Source organism: Poecile atricapillus, chromosome 7, assembly GCF_030490865.1.
Source record: "Poecile atricapillus isolate bPoeAtr1 chromosome 7, bPoeAtr1.hap1, whole genome shotgun sequence".
NCBI lineage: Eukaryota > Metazoa > Chordata > Aves > Passeriformes > Paridae > Poecile > Poecile atricapillus.
In genome coordinates this window covers 22,352,542-22,372,295 of record NC_081255.1, presented here as the reverse complement: position 1 = coordinate 22,372,295, position 19,754 = coordinate 22,352,542, and the positions used below count along the sequence as shown (strand labels likewise).

Sequence of the window (19,754 nt, the reverse complement as noted above, 5' to 3'; positions counted from 1 at the left end):
ACTGTACTATTAAATTTTTATGAGCATTCTCTGCTTATGAAGAATATATTGCTGTCATCTATACACATGCTTTTAATTCAGCTTTTAATCAGTTGTACTACTTTTGTCTTAAGAATAACATCAAAGTAATACAGAACACTGTGACTGAAGAACATCTTGGCTTTTGCATAATGCTAATTAGATGAGAATCCAGTGTCTTGGAAACTTGACCTTTTTATACCTGTATGAGTGTGTTTTAAGTAGAAGGCTTTTATGTGAACCCTGAATATTATAGTTCTGCTTGGAAACAATTATAAAAGCTCCATTGAGTCATTTTTTTCCAAGGAAGTAAGATTTGGCTTTCTGTTCACACATAAGCAGACAATTGTTCTCTGCATGAAAACTACTGAGGTTTCTGTTAAGGATGTAATTTGAAGGTTCAGCAGTAAGCTCAGCCACAATTTACCTTGACAAAGGCCTGTGAGTAGTAAGAGGAAGGTGAAATTGCAATCACTGATTATCTGATGCTCTCCTGTGCTCCTTTTCCCCCAGTTCTTCTGCCTCACCAGACAGCTTTGGTTGCTCAGTTCCTGGTCTCACAATGGTGAGCAGAAGCTCTGAGTTAGAAGAGGGCCCTGCTGGAGGTGTGAGCACCCACTGAGAGCCAGGCTGGGGTATCTGCTGTGGGTTTGGTGGGTGTGGGAAGACTGTTGCTTTGTTTTCTAAAGAAACCTGTCACTTCAGCTTGCGTCAGAGCAGTCGCAACAAAGAACCATGAGACATGTTGAACTCGTGATACATGCTGATGTTCTGGTAGAGTACAAGATTTGGGTAGATATTTTTAAAATACCCTGACCTGAAATACATTTTCATGCTGAAGTCAGTAAAAGCTTTGGTTTTATGCAGGTTTAGATGAGGTGCCTCCAGCTACCCCAGATATTTGTTTTACTGGAGCATGTAAACACATAATGCAACAGTAGATCTCCAGTGGTCTGTGTGGGTACCCTGCTCCATTCTTGGCTTGCTTTTTAACCTGTGCCTCTACAACCCAGTCATCAAAAGGGGCCACCTGAAGGCTGGGATTGTTTTCTTTTTATAAATACAAAATGATGTAAACTTCACTGCTTTCTGGGAGCATCCTGTAAGACTTCATTTAATACTTTAGCAGCTACTTGGTAGAAGTGATGATCAGCAGTCTCAGAATTATGACCATTCATAAATGTAAATAAAGCTGCTTTTGGATGTTTCAGCAAGGGGTGGAAAACCACTGTGCCACTTGTGACTAGCTAGAAGACTGTGGCACACTCTCATGGAACTGAACTGTGTTGATTCATGCTGCTGTTGCTGTCTGAACTGGATTATTGTAATTCCTTTCACTGGGCAGGAAGCCACACATCGAAGGGGTCTGAGTGCACAACGTGGGCTGGCAAAACACTGGGCCCCTGCTGCTCTGAGGGTACCATGACTTTTCATAAGTGGATTCCTTTGCAAGGTTTTTTCCTCTTCAGAGTCTATAAAGTTTCTCCCTTTTCATCCTGCTTTCCTGCTTGTGATGTATTAACTGCACTGATTTTCCACTGAAGGGGAAGGGCTGGACAGAATAGGGAACCATGGCTATAATGGTGGTACTTGGAACTAAAATCTGTAACTCCCAGTGTGTTCTTTACTAGTGGGTAAGTGCTTTCCTTTTTTAAATGTGTCAGCTAAGTGCCAAACTCGCTTGTGAACTCCTGCCATGTTTCATTCAGGGTTGGCAGGAAGATAACATGGAAATGGTTTTCAGAGTTTTAAAACATTATGTGAAGGTGAATGCTTCCCAGCTGAATACTAAAAAGTTAATTTCTGTGCAGTTATGAAGGTCAGATTTTGCTCTGAGAGTTTAGCTTTGTACTCTGCCTTACCATGAAAACCTAATGGAACAAATATAATTATCCTAGAATAGTACTTTGTAAATAGATGTGAAAATAGCTTGGTTCTGGTTTGTTTGGTTTTTTTAAATCTTGTTTAGTTTTAAATCAAGTTGTTTTCAAAACCTGATAAAGCTAGGAGTAATTTCACAAGCTTTAGCAGTCCTCCATATTGTTCTCTTTTTTTCATACCTTAATCTAATTTAAGGACCACATAAACATTTAAAGGAACTACAATCAAGAGCCATGATGGCAACATCTGAAACTCTACTTCATCCTCTTTACAAATATAAGTGAACCCAAAATAACTCCTTGGCTCCTCAAATAAGTACAGTGTATTTGAAGCTCACATACTTGCTAGTATTCCCTTCCTGAAGTTATTAGAATCCATAAGAACTAAGGATGAGTGTGTGAGCAGTTGCAGGCACTGGTGGGTGTGTTCATCTTGCAGCTGTTCATTCCAGGAGTCTCTTTGTGCCACTGTCTTTTTTTTTCCGTGTTCTTGTGTCTAAGAATGTTCTGCTGGTACTTGCATGGTATGTACTCCAGCTGTAACTTTGTTTTTACTCTAGTGAAATTCCATAGTGAATTTTCATAATAGCATGCTCTCTTCACAGCGTGGGTATTGATAAGCACCTGCTTGGCTAAGGATGTTTTAGGGTATTAGGGTGGTGGTGGTGGCCTGAAAGTCAGAAATAGCTGACAAAGCTGTTTGTTTTCTTTAGGAAAGCTGTGCTTTGTGTGCACATATCACTTGCCAGAGGTATTATTTCACTCAGCATTGCCAACCTTATTTTCAATCTTTTTCGTCCTCATAACATGCAAATTTTGTGTATTTTTCTGTAGCAGTAAGAATTTTCTTTGAGTGAAAACACAAGATATTCCATATTCAAATAATTAACATGTTAAAAACATATTGGCTTGGTGATAGTTTTAGGCCATGTTAGAAAATCTGGAAGTATGAACTTTTCAACAAAGACAGATTAAGTCAAAATTTTATTAACTCTAGAGCTTCATGTGGTCTATAACAGGCTGAATGCGAGATATATGGAAGAACTCCTGATTCTCTGTTGTTCTGGGCTGTGGTTCCTTCATTTAAACCTTTTTTATGTGTGTGGGATAAATTGCAGTTAAATAGCATTATTCCCATTTATATGTAATCAGCCACATAAACCAGAGTTAAATAATTTAGAATCAGTCTGGGGATATGTTCTTGTTACTGATCTATAAACTCACATATTACAGTAAAAGCAACTTAGACAAAAGGAGAGCCAAAAGATCTGCAGCCAGGCTATAGATGACTGTACTAGCCTGGGTTAAACAGTGTTATTGCAATTTCAGCAACTTTTTTTGTGAAAAAATGATATTGGAAAATCATCAATGTAATATTAGAAGAGAATTAATGCAAATCATGTGTTAAAAAATAAACATCATGTTACCCACCTACTCTAGGCAGACCTCAAGCTAGTGCTTTACAAGCCACAGTTTGGTTTTCTGTCCCAGCATTTCAGATTTCAGTATGTGCTTGTTTCTCAACCAACTTGGAAGCTGCAGTACTTTTCCTCTTGGTTTTAAGATGTCAAAAGAAAGAACTAGTAAGAATGAGCTGAAAAAATCAGACTTCATATGAATAGTGGTGAAGTCGTGATTATAATTTGCCTCTCTCTAGTAAAATCTTTGTCCAAACTTTGAATAATTTTTTCCCTCAGTGAATATTCCCAAAGACAGATATTTGTTCTATGCAGTTTTTGAGCTGTCATTCCAAGTCCATAACTAATAAAACCATAACAACCACCAAAGTAATAGTTAAGTAATGTGGCTTTGTAGCATTTCAAGTGATGAGTAAACCATCCCAGTAAATTGGCATTTGGCCATTCCACTATGTAATGGTGTTTTTAATGAGGTATTGCCCTAGCAACAGGTCTGGATGACACTGGGTAGCTGGTTGCTGCTGACTCTTGGAGGTAAAACAGACTTTTAGGAACACATGTGTAATGTCTGAAGGTAAAGTAACCCAAAATAAGTGCATCTGCTCTACTGGGAATGTATCGATGGATGGACAACATCAAGCCAAAATCTGATTTACAGACTTACGAATTTAATCCTTCTGTGAAAGTGTTTCTATACGGTGAAAACAAAAAAATCCGAGAAGTGCAACAGTTAAAATCTGAGAATAAAGTAAAGCAGAACTGAAAGAAACTGTATTGCCGATGATTTTAAGAAAAAATATCAGTTATTTTAAAGGCTTTGAGAATTCTTGTACTGTAGGAAAAACTTCTGGATGTGTTATTTCAGTGGAGAAGCTTTTTGAGGAAAGAGGATGCAGTGAAGAGTAAAAGCTTCACTTGCTCTCCAGAAGAACCAGCAAGTGAAAAAAGTCATGAGAAGTAGAAAGTGAAACAAATTCAAGTGAAACAAAAATGTGCTGGTGGTTTTTTTTTTATTAATGGACTTCTATTCAGAAAAATAAAAGTGATGGCTAGGACATTGAACAGTTTGTTACATAACACAGCCAAGTCAAAATCTTCACTGAGGGTCTAGATCAATATATCAAAGTGATACCATAAGACAGAGAGATTGTCAGAAGTCTGTAAAAGAAGACAACCAAGGTTTTTGCCAAAGTCGTCTTTTTTTCTTCTAGTTCATTGTGGATGATATTTGAAAATCCACTTTAAAGGCAAAACATACAGTCACCTTTATATATGTTAGTGAGTCATAAAAGAATTTACTCTTACAGTAGTATAATGTTGTGCCTTCCAAATGAAATACTGGGTTAAAGTACACATGAAACACATTTTCTAGACTTAAATGGAATTTTCTGATAGTCTAATAATCTTCTTTTTTTTTAATTTTAAAGATAAAAATACAGACATTACTGTAAAGGATAATGCGGATGATTTCTGCCTTCGAGATACATTAAGCATTGCATCCACGGACTCCTTTGTTTCCACTGCTGAGGTAAGACTCTTAAAGATTGCTTTTTTAAAGATTTATTGATCTATTTGAACAGTGAACAGAAGAATCCTGATTTTTTGCTAATCATTGTGAACAAAAATATATTTCTCTTATGGAGAAAAAAGAGCTTTTCAGGCTTTGTTGGAACCAGTTGTTTTGGGGTTTCTTTTGTGTACTGGCATAATGCATCCCCAACTCCTCCTAAACAAAAATTGCTTTTGAAAAATAGATCACATTTTCATGAGTGAAGAAGCAGTCAATTGAGGCTGCAGTAGTTCCTTTCACCATGATTTTTATTTTTCTGTTCTTTTTTCCTATTACTTTACCATACTATTAAGATGTATGAAGAAGGCTTTGTATTGTTTTGACCTGAAGGGCTTTTATTTTGAGAGGAAATGATAAGAAATTGACAGCTACCTGTTTTAGCATTTTCCATGCACAATATGAAGGCACCAGTTGGAGCTGTTACTCTGTTGCTGCACCATGAATAAATGGCTTAGCAGGAACCAGAGGTCTGAGACTGTTCTGGGAGCCCTGGGGCAGGCTGGGGGAAGCTTGTCTGGCTGTGTGGGTGTGTGGGGAGGCGAGTGGGGACCCCACAGCTCCCTGCAGCCGTGGGACAGTCCCTCAGGGTGGAGTGGCACTGCCAGGGAGCCTCCTGACTGGCCACACTGGGAAGCTTCCTTGGCAACCTAATGTGCTTCATCTAACTTGCTCTAATCCTCTGGGATGAGAGCACAAAGGATACATAACGATCTCTGGGTAACAGCCTATTAGCTGAAGTCTGCTACAGCTCCCTTGAAGTATTTGAAAGAGACTCATGAGCACTGACACACTTCCTTGCTTGAGGAGTATCTCCTTCTATAGTCTCTGGGGAGCTGAAGTGATCTTGAATAGCACTCTTCTCCAAAAAACAGGAGAGGCAGTTGGCCTCAAAAGATCCATTTCGTGATAGATATTGCTCTCATATACACACTACAACTAAGCTACTGAGGTCAGTTGCAAAAAGAGAGAATTGCACACACATTCTTTGCAATTGTTGACTGTCTATTATAGGGTTTGGCAATTACCTTGATTTAGTAATTCACATTAAATTGTGATTTCCTTGATTTAGTAACTCACAATAAGTTGTGGTGCCTAGCATCCATTCCTAACGAGGATTGTATCCATAGAGACTGGTTACTCTTTGCTGTAATTTGGACAAGACTACAATTCAAGCTTGCTTCAACTCTACCAGCTCATGTGAGGAGTTATAAACCATTAGTTTCTACACTTTGTGTCTGGTTTGTTTGTTTGTTTTCCCATGAACTTTCATAATGCTTTTGCAAGTATGTGAGGATGGGAACAATCCCTTACGCTCATTTGTGCTGCTTGGCTTAAAAAAAAGGCAACACCAACCAGTCAACCAAGCAAATAGAAAACCCCAGGATGTATCACCTCAGTGGACTCATCATCCTCTCCTGAAGCTATATTGTCCCAGGATCTGTTAAAAAATATTGGAATCAGAATTGGACGTGTAATTGTCTTTAAGTATTCTGAAAAAATTTTCTCCACATTTTGATACCTCAAAGCCACTTCTGTCAACTTGCTTTTCCAGGACAAAGTTACGAAGATTTTCTCTTCCTTTCCAGCTGTTCTAGCCTTTGCCAATAGAACAAACTCTCTTTTCTCAGATTTTACTGAAGAATCTAGTGACAGAAGTTCTGAAGATTAACAGAACATGAACAGCTTGCAGTTTGGTGTTCAAGCTAGAACACCATCAATGTTCTGGGTTAAATAGGAGCCACTAGGCTTAAACTACAGGCTCAGGTTATTCTGTAGTTGTAGCTACAGGGCATCTGTTGCTGCTGAAGATGAATAGATCGCACTGACACAGGTCAGGGTGTGGTGAAAAGAAGAGAGAGTTTATTTTTCCTCCCAGGATTTATAGGCTTCTGACCACAGCCGGGATTGGATGGTCAGGATAACACTTTCTCACTGTACTGGCCATGAGAGATGCCCATCACAAGACATGTAACAGAAAGAATGTACACATATCTATGTTTACAGTTACTGTCCTGGGAAAGTCCTTAGAAAACCATGTCAGCAAGCTCAGAAGCTGAGGTTTCAGGGTGACATCTCACCCTTTTTGATTTAACAAAAAGAAAAGAAAAAAGAAAAATGAACAAAGAAACTAGCAACATTATAAACAATCAAAAGGATAAATAATAGGAAAATACAATACTCCATACAATCAGAAGGCTGTAATTTCAGGGTGATAGGCATCATTGTGTGCTGCAGGGAAAAGAAAGCTGTGAATTGGTGTTCTTGTATAAAAACACCTCGATTTAATATTTTGTCCATCCTCAGGAGGGTGTGTGTCAGGGAAATGCTTCACATTATGGCAATGAGGAGGAGCAATAATGACTTCCCAGTGTATTCAGCTATTAGTAGAGAACACTAATTGTTTTCGTTTAACAGGATTAGAATTTACATACTAGAATCTTTTATTCTAGACATGATGATGTCAAGTAGCTTCCTCTTGCTTATCTACTTTTTAATTTTTTTTTTCTTGCACTAGGGAAATAGAGCAATGTTTTAATTTAGACTAAGAGACTTTTCCAGCATTGGATTTGTCTCACATAAGGGCCAAATAACACAGTTCTTTCCTCATAAGCTCCCTGATTGCAGTTACAGTATTAGTAACTATCCTGAGCTCCATGTCCTGATAGAAATGTTTAGCAAAGTTTTTCAATCTGAAATTCATATGTGTGTTTATACTGCTCCGTGATTATGCCCAACTGGAATTAATAATTTCGCCTTCCAGGAAATTAGAGCGTGGCACCATTTTTTGTGGCCTCATCACACTGCAAGCTGTGTGTTGACAGTTCCTTGGCTTCCTTCTACTCTGCATCCTGTCCCAAGGAGCAGGACTAAGTATTTTGTGTGACTCTGATTTTGGAGACTGGAAACCGTGTTCATGTTTCAGTGCTGGCACACACTTAGGTCAAATTTAGCTCCCTGCCTGCAGGAGAGAGAACATTCATAGAACAAGACACAGATAGATGCTTGAATGGAAATTGATAGGGATACTGCTTAGGAGGCAACAAGAATGTCATGCTGTGTTATACTAGAACAAAATATAGGCAAGAGCTGTACAAAACTGGGACAGTTTGGCAGGGTTTGCATCACATGCCCTTTTGATGAGCTCTACAGGATAGCAGGAGGGTGTGCCAAAACTTCATCTTGGCTGGTGATCAAGAGGGTGCTGAGGATCACTGGTTTGATGACTTCTCATACAGAGTTGTACCTGGTTGGACATCTACGATACACAGGTGCCTGAATCCTTGTAAAGACAATTTAGATACAGTTGCCATCCCCATGACCAGACAGGCTTCTATTCTTAAACACACTTAGGCTCTAGAAGCACTGTGGAAGGGATGGTAAACAGGACTATTTGCCCTAATTAAGTTATTAATGCTACTGCTGTGATAAATAGTGGCATTTTCTTCCCCATTTGAGCCTGGCCACCATCAGCTTGTGTTGATGAGGGTTAGTATGCTTGTCATAGTCTTGCTTTCCCATCTACTGTGATCAAAATAGCTGCCACCTTTGGCAACAATGCAGCAGTGAGTGTGCCAGAAAAAGGCCTCTGCCCTCTCTTTCCTGGCTTCTTTTCTATCTCCCTAACAGAACCTCTTGCCTGCTATCCCTGACAATGAGCTTTGTTGCTGTTTCTTCATTGTCAGTGCACATGCATTTATCATGTCTTATTTTTAAGTTTTAACTAGTATTGAATCTTTAGGTTTATTATCAAATAAACTTTGCTTTCCTTGTTAAAATGTTAACTTAGTCCAAAGCTTGGGAGATTTTTTAGACTTGTGAATAAAGCCTTTGCTGTTTCTTATCAGTATCAGTCTTCCTGTTTTCTTCCAGACCTTAGGTGGAACACACCACTTCAGTCTTTCTATTTTAAAGAGGTCAGCAGCAGCTTTTTTAATATAGGGTAAACATAATTTCTCAGAATGTAAGGAATGCTGAATGTGCCAGTAAAGTGACCTCTCTATTAGGGAAGCACACAAGAATTCCTAAAAGGTCTAGCATTGTTTATTTTTGTTACATTCATGTAGGTGGTTATTTTGGTAGTCAACAAGGTCTCGCTGCACAGCTGGGAATTTTTCTATTTATTAAGAAACAACTTGTGGGTGGCAAATAAGAGCACCGAGCCCATTCCTTAAACCAAAGCGGTCAGGGCATCCCAGACCTAAAAATGATTGCAAGGGGCAGAGGTTTGGTGCTTTAGAGCAATGATTTCAGCATTTCTTTACTGCAGATAGAGCCCTAAAGCTGAACCGTCCTGAGAAAACTGGTTAGCATCTGAACAGATCCATGTTGTAATCTTCAGAGACTGATCTGCAGCATGGCAGGCCTAATTAGACACAAGCTAGAACTACAAGCTTTGGAGTTTTGAAGATGTGTGTGTTATTTTAACATGATCTTAGGTATCCACTGCAGGTCATCATGAGTGTCCTTGCCGTGGTCACCGACTGGTCTCTGTTGAGCCTTGAATGGATACAAGCCTCACTTTAGATGAAATGAGATGGCTGCTATAGTGGCAATCATCTTTTATCTCTTCTTTGTCTGCATTTTCATTTTCTTCTCCATGTACCTCCCTAACACTGAGGAAGTAGCGGACACTTAGAGGCTGGCATGTCCAGTCCATCATCACAAGCTTCTGTGCTCCTGGCTGCTGCCAGCGCTGTTGGGAGCTGTGCCTTAGCTCCTTGCCATCCCTAGAGCTGTGTGAAGAGTCTCAAAGTGGCAGTGGCTGTGCACAGAGTGACCACTACAGAGTGGCAGGAAAGGACTCGGGGAGCTTTCAAGTGTCCAGCTTACCTGTGGTGCCTGGAGGCTGGAGTTTCTGGTAACTCAGTCCCTGGTGAGGAGAGTTATGTGGTGCTTAGGAGTACCACGTGAGGTAAAAAGCAGGTACCTGAATAAATATAATGAACACATGCCAATTTATATAAGGTACTTATAGTAAGCCATCTAACAGAAAACTAACCTTTCTTCCCACCTTTTTCCTCAAAGATATTAGCAAGTCCTCAGAGACTTTTACAATGAGGTTTTTTTGATGTCATCTTGGGAGGTTCTTATCTAGAAAATGTTGTATGGCTCTGCATTTTGTTAAATATTGAATATGACTTGTGAATTTTCCTAGTAGCTGAATTCTTCTACATTAGAAATGTGGGTGTATCTTTACAAATCATCTTTAAGGAGTTCCACTTTAGGCAGGTTGTTTATATAGGCAAACTTTCACCTTATTTAATCTCAAAGAATGGCCCCTACTGGTTGCAAGAACATTTAAAGCATAATAATCTATGTTACATCATTATATATTTCTTACGTCTACATATAAAATACTGATATGGCAATATATTTTTAAATACTAGAAGGCATCAAAAGAAAATCCATGATGGCTCCAGGAGCATTAAATGTGCAACTTCAGAGCCTGTCTGGAATCACCTTTTCTAGTTAAATATTTAGTTTCTGGTTTTCAGTTTGTTTGCTTTTTCTCCCCTTCACTTTTTGCATGCCAAGAGAAGTCACTGGTAGAGGAATTTGCTCCTCCTTTCCAAATATTATTTGTTGGAACTTCAATCTGTAATCAAAATCATCTTTTCAGGGAAAGGACCTTTCTCTCCTGATACTCTATTTCATCTGTTAGCATGAGAGGAATTGCTGTTTTCTTTTAAAAAAATAAAATATAATTAAATATAATCAAGGGCCTCACTCAATTCCCAGGTATCAGTCCTTGTGCTAATCTGTGTCCCCAAAGGCAATGATCAGCCATCTTCATGTGTAAAGATGTTACCACCTCAGGTGCTGGCAGCAGATGAAGGTTACCTGCATCTCAGCGTAAAAATCACCAGTTCTAATTCAGTCACACTCAGTCAGTTTCAGAAATATCTGAAGAAGGTGATTTGCCTGAAGTTCATCAGACTTGGCTGTATGACCTCAGTGACAGGAGAAGCTGCTCAGCATTTATTTACTTGAAAATTTTAATGGAGGTTTAACATAAAGTAATACTTCAATATGATTTTTTAAAGTCATTCTAAGAGATTAATCTTTTACATAGTTTGATTACCTTGAGATTGATGACCTTATTTTTAAAGATGTTTCCGTGCTCAGTTTTAGTAGCCTAGAAACACAAGTTTGCTTACCCCATGCAGGATATTAAAGAAAAATAAATAAAAGCTAGAATTAATTTTCTGGTTGTTAACTAAACTGAATGTGTAAACATCAGATTTTTTTTATCATTAATAATATGAAGAAATCTTTGTCATGAAATTATAGCTATACATTGTGGATTAAATATGCTATCCTGTAATCAGGAGTTCTCTGTATTATTTATGTGCTTTGATTTATGGATCTGGTTTTGGTTTTTTCTTTTTTTAAAAATGTCTACAAGTTCATGCTTATTTCTATGTTAACCATAGAATTAAAACTGCTAATAATGAAAACCTTTTAAGGGGCCTGTAGTATAAAACACTGAATGTTCATGGTTTATACAATGTGCTTTGGTAACTGGCAGACTTAATTACCACTGAAACTAAAACAGGGGTGGGAGGATGTTACTATTTCCAGCTTCCTAAAGAATTGTATGGTGCAATCATTCTGTACTTTGTGTCCTGGCAATTATTTTCTTTTAACAGCTTTGAGACCCATTAGATTTATTTAACTAGACAATTCAAAAACTTAACTAGGCAAATTAAACACAAAAGTAAGCTGCTTTTATTGTTTTAATTAAAAAGTTTTGAAACTTAAAACCGTAGCTTTCAGATTTTAAGAGTTACAAAGTTAAGTCTTATGAGCTGGTGTATCTGTTCTGCTCATTTGTTGATTGTAAGCCCTTTGTTTTAAGCAGATGCAGAAAAGGATGCATCTTTCAGTAGAACATGAGGAAAACTTCTTTGATTTATCTTTACAAAAATTATTTCAGCAAGCTCTTTAATAAACTTCCAGATTTTTTTTTTTTTCAGCTTTCAGAGCACCGAGAGATTCGTAGCACGTATGGTCTGGATTCCCTTTGCCACTGCCCCTTGTATGAAGAAGCCATGCACTTAGCAGAAGAAGGCAAAATTTATTCACGGGTGTTAAGGTATTGATTTATGTCTATTTATTTCCAGGAAAAGCAAGAATTAAAGTTTGATATTCTAGCTAGAAATCACTTTTTAGAACTTACTTATACTAGATATTTTTTCTAGCACTTAGACTTAGATGGGTATTCTCGTGCTGCTTTTTTTAATGGTCTTTGAAAACCTTTCTATTTTGTGTAGGACTGAAATGTTTGAATGTCTAGGAGACAGTGACTTCCTGGCTAAGCTTCATTGTATTCGACAAGCCTTTCAGGTAAACAGTAAGGAGTGATTTGTCTGTCTTGTCAAGCCTAAACTAAAGTACATGGTGTTGAAACTGACTGCTACTCTTTGTGCAAGCATTTTTATAACATAATCTGTATTTAAATTTTTTCTTTGTTGCTTTTACATTTTTACCATTCTAAAATGAGATGTATATGCAGAGAAGTCAGATTTTATGATTAGCTTTGGAACCTTTGCACCCAAGGCTTATTAGGAACTTGGTAACTGTACTAGAAGTGATGATTACATGAAAATTGATTGAAATGGTTAAGGTCACTTGGTATAACCTGTGAATGAACCTGTCTATATTTTCTGAACCCTTTTCTAGATAATTCTTTCAGAAACAGCAAACAGAATATTTCTTGCTGAAAGTGGAAGAAAAATTTTGTCTGCTTTAATTGTGAAAGCACGAAAGGTAAAAGCCTTTTTTTTACCAATGTTTTTTTGTTAATGTAACTTCTGCCTGAATTCACTGTCAGGGGAAAATCAACCATATTTCTTTTTACATTTACTTGCTACTCATTGCTTTTACTTTACAGAATCCAAAGAAATTTGAAGATGTCTTTGATGAAATGATATATTTTTTGGAACAAACAGATCACTGGGATAATACTGAAATGGAACTTGCTGCTAGAGGAGTGAGTTGCACTTCTGAAAAATGCTTTTACCCTTACTAATGCCATAGGATCTAAAAATACCTTTTTACAGTTCAGAACTGTGGGAAAGGCAACTCTTTATTTTTTATATTGATGATTTAGAGAAATGGCATTCACCAGTTTAGTAGAAAATTTTTTTTTACTTCTCTTTTAGTGACACAGTATTTTTAATATTCATTAAAAACAATTGCAAATCTGCATGTTAATACAGCATTACAATATGGGGCATGCTGAATTCCACTGCTGAAAGAGAAACTAGGTTACTTAGATCATGTTCTCATTTAATATAGGTGAAAAATCTGAATTTTTATGATGTTGTTCTGGACTTCATATTAATGGATTCATTTGAAGATTTAGAAAATCCACCAATATCTATACAGAATGTAGTAAATAACCGCTGGTTAAATTCCTCTTTTAAAGAAACAGTAAGTATTCCTGTGTAATTATCATACTAATTGATCTGTAGTACATTGCAATGTATACTGAGTATGTACCTGAGATCTTCCTCAAAAGAATTTAACAGATTGTATTATCAGGTTTTTCATAGTAGGAATTTAAAAGTAACAAGTCTGGGACAAAACCAGATTGAATGATTGAATGCATTGGAGAAAATACTTCAACTTGTCCTTCCTTTCTCTGAGGAAGTGGAATTCTAGAAGGGGAGTTTGTTAGCCACGTCTTGGACGTCAGGTCCAGGTTTTGGTTCATAGACCAGAGATTTAGCAATAAGGGATGAAGTCGCAAGGAAACAAAAGTAAATTAACACAATACAGGTTGATTACTATTCATGATTTTTCATACATGCCTGTTTAATTGCCAGATAGATCTCATCCCTCTGTTGGAGACACAGGCTACTGCCATGGTCAGCTGGTACAGAAACTACTGTCATTTCATCCATTTTTATCTGTAAACTGCAAGTTTTCCTTTTATTTTTCAATTGAAATATTCCCTCTAGAGGAAAAACATAAAAATTATATATATATATATATATATTTGTAGTTATATGGTAATATTGTGCATTGTCTGTGTTAAATTCTCTTTGCAGTACTGAGGGGAGTCAGATGAGGATAGTTAGAGGCTAGGAGGGGAAAAAGCCCAGTACTGGTATTGGTATATTGTATTCCACAGGTCCATATTTGGACAAAGCTCCATAGCTGAATCTGAAGCTATTGCAAGAATGTTTTTACTAAAATGAAAAAGTACATTTCAATGTGTTCACATGCCATTTAATATCTAAAATAGTTACTGATGTCTAAGCACATGCTTTAATATATAAGAATGGTCCTCACTTAAACCCAGTGAGTGTTGCTAACTGTGGTAGCTGTAAAATCAGTCAAGGATGCCAAATTACATTTGAATTTAACTAACGAAAATGTTGCAAAGATGGATCTGGAATAGCAAGTATGAACTACATATAAATTTGTTATTTATATCAGCTGCTGTTTTATGGTTTTAAACTTTGTGTTATCACAAGATTGAAACTGAGGAAAATACATATCCCCAAAATGTAGAATACAGAAATGCAATATTCTGCAGATGAGTTCCTTTGAGATGGAAAATGATTTGGAGATTGCTTTATTTTTTCTTTTTACAATTAGGCTGTGGCTTCAAGTTGTTGGTCAGTACTGAAGCAAAAAAGACAGCAAATGAAGGTAAGTTCCCCTTCAAATTATATGGAACAAAGGTATTGATCAACTGCTAGGAATTTGAAGTTCTTTTTGTAGCTTTGGGAAAATAAATGGGTGATCAACCCTTCGTCCTGTTAGACTTCATTTAGACAAGAGGTTTGCCAGTTGAGGAAGTTTAGCTTCTGGGGCCCTAACACTTGTTTTTAGCAAAAATCCTTAACTGAAAGGTTTTCCTAAACCTGACTTTGGTCCAGTGGGTGGTGGTGTCAGTCCCTTCTCTGACTTCCTGTCCCACACACAGATCTCAGGACATCTGCACAGCCAAGGTCATGATTCTTGTATCTCACCTGCTTGTGCTGGGATTCTCAGCCCCATCTCCCACAGGCAGATCACATCCAGTCCTGCCCCCTTACCTGCCCAAAGCACCACGTTCCTCACCAGCACCAGGAATTCTGCTGCAGCCTCCCCTCAGCCCCTCCTGCACCCTCTCTGTGCCACAGCTCCTTACCTTTGGAGGATTTTTATTAGATCAAGGAGGGAAGTGTTAGGCTTTTATGAAGACTTAATGTTGAGTAATGGAGCTGGATAATAAATTTACTGTGTAATTTTCATCTACAATTTTTACATCACTAGGTGCCTGATGGATTTTTTGCACATTTCTATGCTATATGTGAACATATCAGCCCTGTTTTGGCCTGGGGCTTTTTGGGCCCTAGAAATTCCCTGTATGACCTATGCTGCTTCTTCAAGGTTTGCAACTTCTTTTTAATTACCACTCTTATAAATAAAAAAAAAAAAAATCTTTTTGCTAAAAATAAGATCTTATTTATCAGTATACATTTGCATTTTCTGAAGATTAAGGCTAGCAGTCAAAAACCACAGGAAGTAAGTGCTTTCGTGTGAATGTTTTAAGCCTGGAACTGTTTTGCAAAGGCTGTTTCAGTACACTTCTGTCTCAGCACCAAAATAATACATAATTGGATGCTTTTAGGGAACATGGTAAAGAAAGAGCTGTTAGCATTGCATACTTTTTCTCCCTCTTGTAACTGAAAACAAGTTTTTCCTTTTTTTTTCCCCCACTAGGATCAAGTGCTTTTCTTCCTCAAAGACATTTTTGATTTTGAAAAGGTGAGGTACTCCACTATGGAGAGCCTGGCTGAAGACCTCACCCAGCTGCTGATCCGCCACACGGAGCTGCTGCTGGCCTATCTGGGGGCAGACTCACTGAGACACGTCGGGGCCTGTGTGAGTGGCCACGGGCCTGTCATCACCAGTGGGCTCCTGGAAGCTAAAGTACAGTAAGCTAAAAATCCCTGGCAAGTGACAGGGAGTGCACATTGATGTGCTCTTTTCCACCCTTTTCTCTAGTGCTGAAGCTACTGTGGCTGTTACTGAGCAAGCATCTGGGAATGCATCGTGTTGCTAAGTATGGAAAAGGACTCAGGGAGGTTAAATGTACATCTGTGAGAAGAACTGGGGAGTGTATTACTGTATATACCTAAATTAATTTTGCAGCTCAGCTGTCACTGTGTTAATATTTCATGTATCCCAAAGCTTTTTTCTGTAATACTCGGGTAAAGTTTATTTATGAAATACTGTACTTTTGCACAAATAATTCGTAAGCGAAGCTGATGGAGTTGTTTCCTTTAAAAGCTTATAGTACAAAATGTTCATTGCAGAGTCTCCAAATCATTAGGTGTCTAGATCTAGAAGGTGTTTTGACTGGGATATCTGCAGTCTCTGATTCATGTGACACGTGCAATAAGGTAATCACACGCACAGAACTGAACATGTTGCCCCTGCCCCAGAGTTCCATTTGTGTGGGTGTAAGCAGCCATTTTGTACTGGAGTGCAATGGAGCAGTGCAGGAAATGCAAGCACCGTTTGGGCAGGAATGACTGCCAGTATGCAATTTTTGCTTTATTTTGGTTTAAAATATCTAAACATCACTGAGGTGTTTTAAAATACTTATTTATATTTGAAAAGCTATGCTAGCTTTGCCAATTAATTTAAAACTTCCTTGTTCTAAAACCATTGCCACTCAATATGGTGGTAAATGAACCAATATTATTCTCAGTTCATATGTAGCATTTCAAAATATATTTTTAAATATCTATGTATGATAAGATTTATTAATCATGAAACAGAATTGAAGGCAGTGTTTTATAATTTAATAATTTGTGTCTTCCTTCCTTCTTTGTGGCAAGTCAGGTGTCTGTTTAAGAGGAGATTTAAGCAATTGTGGCCATCTCTGTGCAATGTAAAACTGTGGCTCAGGCCATGGAACACTGAACTTCAGACAAGAGCATGAGGCACCTTGCAGCAATGGCTTTTCCTGTTCCAGAGGTGATAAATAATGATGAGCTGCAATCTTTGAATTTCTGTCAGCTGAAGCAATGCTTCACAGTTAGTTTAGGCTTCTAAAAAACTGCACTTATATGTCTTTGCCACACAAAGCCAGCCCACAAGAATCTATCCCATGCCAAGAAATACGGAGTAATTATAGAGTAATTCCAAATATTCAGATACTTGAGAAGCATGTTGTTAAAATCTAGGATATCAAAACAAACTTTGACTAGAAACATTTCAATTTTCATGTCAAACACAACCCAAAAGGATGCTATTCAAAAGGAGGGCCTGTGTAATTTATAGATTTTACTGAAGCCAGCATTTTGCTCCTTTGTTTTACTCATTTGATAAATACAAAAAATGATGAAAGTGTGTCATATTACTTGTGTGAAATGCCAACTGATTATAGTTTATTTAACAAAATAGAGTATACTCTATATGTAATAAAACAGAAATTCCAAAAGCTGTTCTTGGCCTATTTCCACCATTTAACTTGCTGAGCTTGGCACCATCCTCCGTGCTGTATTTTTTTCTCTGCAATGTGTCTTCAATACAGGCATGAGAAGTTTTTTTCACCCACCTCACTGAACTTTTGAGCAGATAAGTCTGTTTAAGCTATGTGTATTTTGGCAGCTTTTTCCAAGTTATGAAAGAAATTATATGGAACAATAAAGGCATCTTGGGTTCAGAATCAATAGGAATAGCTGGAAATAGAAGGAACAGAATAAGTGTTCTGCATATTCTACAGCAAATGTATGACCTCTAGGTGACAGAGGAAAGTGTCTGCTGTGATTTGTCTGGTCTAATAAAATGGTATGAGGAAAATTATACCTTAACATACGTCACAGAGAAACAGAAAAGCATTTTTTCACAGAATTAAAGATATATTGAGATTTTCATACTATTTACAAAAATCTTTTGAGGAAACAGAATTGCAGATGAGATTATAAATGTTTTCAGACACTTGGAAAAAAACCCCTGGAAACTTGGTCTTCTGTCAAAAGCAAAAGGATTGTTTTAAACAGAGAGTAAGAAAGGTCTAAGCAAACACCAAACTATTTAGAAAATGGGGAAGAACTTCATAATATCTGACTTAAGCATTTGTGTCCTTTTAAAACAGGAGCACTTCCGTACACTCACAGAGCTCTCAGAAGTCCACAGAATTGGACTGGAAATTGAACCAATGTATTTCCTATCCAAAATAAGAAATACAGGATCTGGTTATTTTAAGATGCCACCACCAAACACTTGATTGAGAAACAGCAAAGAAACCAAAAAGGAAGGGAATAGAGAGACAAGGAAATGTGCAGGTACAGGTGCAAAGCCTTTTGATATCTGAGTCTTTCTTGATCTTTTTCTAAAAAGCATTCATCTGTTCTGAATATGTAACTCCAGAGGGAGAGATGGAAGTTTAAATGGGAGATGGTTCCCTTCCTGCAGCACAGAACTGCAATCAGTTCCTCTTACAACCTTCACCTTCAGCTGCACAGAACATCTGTTGATAACTGGCCGTGTGGCTTTAGAATTTCAGAAGTGCACCATCTCTGCAAACACAAGTGCCAGAGCTGCACCATAGCAGTGATATTATGATGCAGTTCTACTCTAGTTAATTCATATTCAGACTCGGAATTTAGTTTGTAGTGTCTAAATTTAGATAGTTTTGAATTATACTTTCCATGGTAATAAGAACAAACTAAATTTAAAAGCCATCCTCTTCTGCCATAACGGTACTCCTAAGATTAGAAATGTTGAATGCATAGGGATTATAAATAATCAAATATTTATATCATTTGTAATTTAGTTGTAATAATAATCTTACTTTAAATGTGTTCTTAATGATTATTATTCTTCCTTTTTGTAGTGTTTGGTTTCTATCAAAGTAAATGTGTCAAATCAAGTGTCAGTAAGAGTATTTGTGACCTTTCTATTGCCTAAATGAATTGCAGCTGTGTATATAAAATAAAATATTTCAGTGAAACAACTGTTGCTCACATAACTGTATCTGAAACTTGAATTTGCACAGTTCTTGAAATCTAATGCAAAATTATTTAATATGGGAGGAATTTTTATACCAGTTAGTCATCCTGAAATTGGAGTTCGCTGCCTGAAATCGACAAAGAACAACTACTACAAAATGTACTGTATAAATGGAAAAATATTGAATGGGAGCAGCTTTTTGATATCATTGCATACAGCTCTATGCCAAGCTGTCGTCTCTCTACTTGGTTTTAGGAGACAAATTTTTTCAGGGTTATTTCCAAGCCAAAATGCTGTACTGAGCTCCAGTTGTGGATTAAGACCTCCTTTACGGACTCATGTAAGTAATGAAATAGAGGACATAAAGAGTCTAACCCCTGCTGCTGCAGAGGGCCCATGGACCCGTGCTTTGACCTGCCCAGGTTTGTTCTGTGCGTTCGTGTGTCCGTCTGCTGAAGGCGGGTGGGTCCCTGGCACTCGGAGCCCCGGCGCCTCCCCCGCGCTTCAGCGCGGCTGCCCCGAGGGTGGCACTGGGGGAAAGTGCCCGCTCTGTCCTTCGAAAGGCAAAACGTCTTCTGTGCTTTAGCTTTGATTGCCGTTGTTAGGATCTGCACAGCCTGCGGTCAAGTGGTTATTGTCCTAATGGTGATAACCCAGCTCAAAGTTAGGCTCCAGTCCGGCAGACACAATACAAGAGAGATAGGAAGAAGAAAGTTCTGCGCTGGAAAGCTTGGAACTGAACATGTAGGAAAAAAATCATCTCTAAGCAGGAAAAGAAGTGTATTCAAATATAATAAAACTATGTTTCTGCCTCCGCTCTGTAAAGTTCCAAGCGACAGGCGCTGCTTTGAGCCACCGCGCTCTGCCTCTCGCAGTCTGGCGCTAGGGAGATTCCTCCCCGCT

General features: G+C 37.9%; 1 protein-coding gene across 3 annotated transcripts in view; it reads left to right on the top strand.

Moving 5' to 3' along the window:
• The window catches only part of MIGA1 (mitoguardin 1), a 36,085-nt gene extending 17,314 nt beyond the window's left edge, over window positions 1–18,771 (top strand). The window contains exons 8-17 of one of the 3 annotated variants that reach the window (XM_058842232.1): window positions 4,744–4,844; window positions 11,864–11,982; window positions 12,161–12,233; window positions 12,570–12,656; window positions 12,781–12,879; window positions 13,188–13,322; window positions 14,496–14,549; window positions 15,159–15,275; window positions 15,609–15,770; window positions 15,894–18,771. In XM_058842232.1, the coding sequence (XP_058698215.1) occupies window positions 4,744–4,844; window positions 11,864–11,982; window positions 12,161–12,233; window positions 12,570–12,656; window positions 12,781–12,879; window positions 13,188–13,322; window positions 14,496–14,549; window positions 15,159–15,275; window positions 15,609–15,770; window positions 15,894–15,899 (953 nt within the window). In that variant the 3' untranslated portion in view covers window positions 15,900–18,771. Of the gene's footprint in view, window positions 1–4,743; window positions 4,845–11,863; window positions 11,983–12,160; window positions 12,234–12,569; window positions 12,657–12,780; window positions 12,880–13,187; window positions 13,323–14,495; window positions 14,550–15,158; window positions 15,276–15,608 lie in introns of all 3 variants that reach the window. The other 2 variants (XM_058842231.1, XM_058842234.1) reach the window with 2 other exon arrangements.
• The last annotated feature ends 983 nt before the right edge of the window (window positions 18,772–19,754 follow it).